Consider the following 4967-nt stretch of genomic DNA (forward strand, 5'->3'; position numbering starts at 1 on the left):
TTTCTGAATCTACATTAAGGTTCCCATCACCCTGCCAAGCTAGTTTAAACCCTCCCAACACCAATAAACCTCCCTGCCATGATATTTATCTATTTATCCCAGCCCTATTTAGCTTGTACAGCTCCACCTCCCCCAGAACTAGTCTCAATGCCCCAGTAATCTAAAGCCCCTTCTTCCTGCACCATCTGTCCAACCAGGCATTCATCTGCACTATCCTCTTATTTCTGTACTCACTAACATCTGGGACTGGGAGTAATCCGGAGATTACTATCTTTGAGGTCCTACTTTTTAATTTATTTCCTGTCTCCCTAAAATCTGCCTGCAGGACCTTATCAATCTATCTACCTATGTCATTGGTACTGATATAGACCATGACCTCTGGCTGTTCACCCTCCCCCCTCAGATGGTTCTGCAGCTGCTCAATGACATCTTTGACCCGAGCACCAGGCAGGCAACATACCAACCTGGAGTCACATCTGCATCTGCAGAAATACATGTCTGTTCCTCTAACTATTGAATTCCCTATCACAATGCTTTCCTGACCTTCTCCTCCTCCTGTACAGCTGAGCTATCCATGTGCTGTGGCCTTGGCTCTGGATGTACTCCCAAGAGGAATCATTGCCTTCACCAGTATTCAATACTGGTTACATAGCAAGATGTACTTAGGGGTCCCATGCACTACTTGCCTGGTTCTCCTTGTCTGTTTGGTGGTCACCGTTTCCCTCTCTGTTTGCATTCTCTTAAGCTGCGGGGTGACCACATCCTAGAATGTTCTGAAAACCAAAGCTCAAACTCCTCCAGCTGACAACACTTCCTGCACATCTGGTTGTCCAGGACATGAGAAGGGACCTGGTGTTCCCACACAACCCAGGATGTGCATTCGACAGGACTGAGGTGCCCTGCCATGCCTCTATTTATTAGCTGACTAATTAAGCTTATCAGAAATAAAGGAGCTAAATACTGCGGATACTGGAAATCTGAAATCAAGACAAAAAAATACTGCAAATACTCAGCAGGTCTGGCAGCATCTGTGGAGAGAGAAGCAGAGTTGACATTTCAGGTCAATGACCCTTCATCAGAACTGGGAAAAGTTAAAAATGTAATAGGTTTTAAGCAGGCGAAATGGGGGAGGGTGGGAAAAAGAACAAAATCTGTGAAAGGGTGGAAGACAGGAGAGATTAAATAACAAAAGAGTTAGTCATGCAGGGCCGAAGAGAGTGGTCATGGGGCAAGAAAAGAAACAAAGAAACAAAACGATTCTGTGATCCAGAACACAAGGCTCACCAGCTATTCACTAATCACATTGCACTCCCTCATGACCAGGCTCTCTGATTGAAGACTGCTTTTGTTAAAGAAAGAAATTACTTACTGTTGACTCACCCAATTTACTCGCCCTCAGAGCTCCTCTGTGTTCTCGCTATAACATCACTGTTGATGTCACTTCATCAGAATTTCGAGAATCCTCAGGTGTTGGTGCTAGCCGGCTCCTCTCTCAATGCTCTGTAGCAGCTGCTGGTTCTCTATCATTGCTGCTGATTTTTACATGGAGACAGCTTCTCCCTCGGTGCTCCACACTGACTGGTGATTCTTTCTTATTGCCACTCCTTTTTAAAAATGGATGGCTCCTCCCTTGGTGCTCCATGCCCACTGGTCCTTCACAGCATAGTTTTATGCACAAATGTCTTATAGTCACAAACTTGCAATGTAAGGTATTTGACATTCAGATTCTTCCAGTTAATTTATTTGAACTTAGCGATTTTTTTTCAAGATAATTGGTTTATATTCAATGTATTAATTACAAATTGAATTTATTAATTGTAATTTGATTATCTGTAAATTTTTCAGAAAGTAAAGTGCAAACCAATCAACTTACTTAAACACTTTTTCAAACATTAATCTACCAATATTTTCATTTGTCAACCAATTACAGACTGAGAATAAAATGTATAACAGAATGAAAGTATTTAAAAATATTGGCTAGCATTTTCCAGGTAGGCCTGAGGTCCCAAAGTCAGGGCTGGAAGTGGGTGCCGCTGCTGCTCGCCAGTTGAGCGACCAGGAGGAAGCAACCTTGTGCCGGCTGGCCAATTAACTGCCAGCGGATGGGGGCGGGGGTTTGCTGACCAGTCCCCATAGGAGGCAGGCAGTGTCAAGTGATGCTGCTGCCATACTTAGAGGGCTGCCAGCATTCTTTGAATATAGCTGCTCCTGTGTGGTGCCAATCAACTGTGTTGTGCCCATCAACTGTGTGGAATCCTTCAACTGTATGGCGCCCATCAACTGTGCGGTACTCTTCAACTGTGCGGTACTCTTCAACTGTATGGTGCCCATAAACTGTGTGGTACCCTTCAACTGTGCGGTACTCTTCAACTGTATGGTGCCCATGAACTGTGTGGTCCCCTTCAACTGTGCGGTACTCTTCAACTGTGTGGTACCCATCAACTGTGCAGTAACCATCAACTGTATGGTGCCCATGAACTGTGTGGTCCCCTTCAACTGTGCGGTACTCTTCAACTGTATGGTGCCCATGAACTGTGTGGTACCCTTCAACTGTGTGGTACCCTTCAACTGTGTGGTACCCATCAACTGTGCAGTAACCATCAACTGTATGGTGCCCATGAACTGTGTGGTACCCTTCAACTGTGCAGAGCCCATCAACAGTGCGGTACCCTTCAACTGTATGGTACCCATCAACTGTATGGTGCCCATGAACTGTGTGGTACCCTTCAACTGTGCAGTAACCATCAACTGTATTGCGCCCATCAACTGTGCGGTACCCTTCAACTGTGCGGTACTCTTCAACTGTATGGTGCCCATGAACTGTGTGGTACCCTTCAACTGTGCGGTAACCTTCAACTGTGTGGGACCCTTCAACTGTATGGTACCCATCAACTGTATGGTGCCCATGAACTGTGTGGTACCCTTCAACTGTACAGAGCCCATCAACAGTGCGGTACCCTTCAACTGTATGGTACCCATCAACTGTATGGTGCCCATGAACTGTGTGGTCCCCTTCAACTGTGCGGTACTCTTCAACTGTATGGTGCCCATGAACTGTGTGGTACCCTTCAACTGTGTGGTACCCATCAACTGTGCAGTAACCATCAACTGTATGGTGCCCATGAACTGTGTGGTACCAATCAACTGTGCGGTACCCTTCAACTGTGCAGTACTCTTCAACTGTATGGTGCCCATGAACTGTGTGGTACCCATCAACTGTGCGGTACTCTTCAACTGTATGGTGCCCATGAACTGTGTGGGACCCTTCAACTGTGTGGTACCATTCAACTGTATGGTACCCATCAACTGTATGGTGCCCATGAACTGTGTGGTACCCTTCAACTGTGCAGTAACCATCAACTGTATTGCGCCCATCAACTGTGCGGTACCCTTCAACTGTGCGGTACTCTTCAACTGTATGGTGCCCATGAACTGTGTGGTACCCTTCAACTGTGCGGTAACCTTCAACTGTGCGGTACCCTTCAACTGTGCGGTACTCTTCAACTGTATGGTGCCCATGAACTGTGTGGTACCCTTCAACTGTGCGGTAACCTTCAACTGTGCGGTACCCTTCAACTGTGCGGTACTCTTCAACTGTATGGTGCCCATGAACTGTGTGGGACCCTTCAACTGTATGGTACCCATCAACTGTATGGTGCCCATGAACTGTGTGGTACCCTTCAACTGTGCAGTAACCATCAACTGTATTGCGCCCATCAACTGTGCGGTACCCTTCAACTGTGCGGTACTCTTCAACTGTATGGTGCCCATGAACTGTGTGGTACCCTTCAACTGTGCGGTAACCTTCAACTGTGCGGTACCCTTCAACTGTGCGGTACTTTTCAACTGTATGGTGCCCATGAACTGTGTGGTACCCTTCAACTGTGCGGTAACCTTCAACTGTGCGGTACTCTTCAACTGTATGGAGCCCATGAACTGTGTGGTACCCTTCAACTGTTCGGTACTCTGAAACTGTATGGTGCCCATGAACTGTGTGGTACCCTTCGACTGTGCAGTAACCATCAACTGTATGACGCCCATCAACTGGGCGGTACCCTTCAACTGTGCGGTAATCTTCAACTGTATGGTGCCCATGAACTGTGTGGTACCCTTCAACTGTGCAGAGCCCATCAACAGTGCGGTACCCTTCAACTGTATGGTACCCATCAACTGTGCAGTACCCTTCAACTGTATGGTGCCAGCAACTGTGCAGTACCCTTCAACTGTATGGTGCCAGCAACTGTGCAGTACCCTTCAACTGTGTGGTGCCCATCAACGGTGCGGTACCCTTCAACTGTATGGTGCCCATCAACTGTGCAGTACCAGTCAACTGTATGGTGCCCATCAATGGTGCGGTACCCTTCAACTGTGTGGTACCCATCAACGGTGTGGTACCCTTCAACTGTATGGTGCCCATGAACTGTGTGGTACCCTTCAACTGTTCGGTACTCTGAAACTGTATGGTGCCCATGAACTGTGTGGTACCCTTCGACTGTGCAGTAACCATCAACTGTATGACGCCCATCAACTGGGCGGTACCCTTCAACTGTGCGGTAATCTTCAACTGTATGGTGCCCATGAACTGTGTGGTACCCTTCAACTGTGCAGAGCCCATCAACAGTGCGGTACCCTTCAACTGTATGGTACCCATCAACTGTGCAGTACCCTTCAACTGTATGGTGCCAGCAACTGTGCAGTACCCTTCAACTGTATGGTGCCAGCAACTGTGCAGTACCCTTCAACTGTGTGGTGCCCATCAACGGTGCGGTACCCTTCAACTGTATGGTGCCCATCAACTGTGCAGTACCAGTCAACTGTATGGTGCCCATCAATGGTGCGGTACCCTTCAACTGTGTGGTACCCATCAACGGTGCGGTACCCTTCAACTGTATGGTGCCCATCAACTGTGCAGTACCCTTCAGCTGTGTGGTACCCTTCAACTGTGTGGTACCCTTCAACTGTATGGT

The 4967-nt window shown here is 47.6% G+C and overlaps 1 protein-coding gene across 1 annotated transcript; it reads right to left on the bottom strand.

Annotated features, from left to right (window-relative positions):
- Nucleotides 1-2149: 2149 nt before the first annotated feature.
- LOC137373202 (putative per-hexamer repeat protein 5) lies at nt 2150-4651 on the bottom strand. The gene is made up of 2 exons (XM_068038059.1): nt 4288-4651; nt 2150-4188 (listed from the first exon to the last, which is right to left on the bottom strand). Exons 1-2 carry the CDS (start codon nt 4649-4651, stop codon nt 2150-2152), a joined length of 2403 nt encoding a protein of 800 aa, XP_067894160.1.
- Between the last annotated feature and the right edge of the window lie 316 nt (nt 4652-4967).

The sequence above is a fragment of the Heterodontus francisci genome, chromosome 8 (genome assembly GCF_036365525.1).
Source record: "Heterodontus francisci isolate sHetFra1 chromosome 8, sHetFra1.hap1, whole genome shotgun sequence".
Taxonomy (NCBI): Eukaryota; Metazoa; Chordata; class Chondrichthyes; order Heterodontiformes; family Heterodontidae; genus Heterodontus; species Heterodontus francisci.

What these genes read in the sequence shown, in the direction of transcription:
- LOC137373202 (XM_068038059.1), bottom strand. Translation starts at nt 4,651, where the DNA reads ATGGGTACCATACAGTTGAAGGGTACCGCACTGTTGATGGGCTCTGCA. An exon ending in GGGCACCATACAGTTGAAGG is followed by an intron (nt 4,189 to 4,287) that starts GTACCGCACCGT and finishes GGCACCATACAG; the next exon opens with TTGAAGGGTACTGCACAGTT.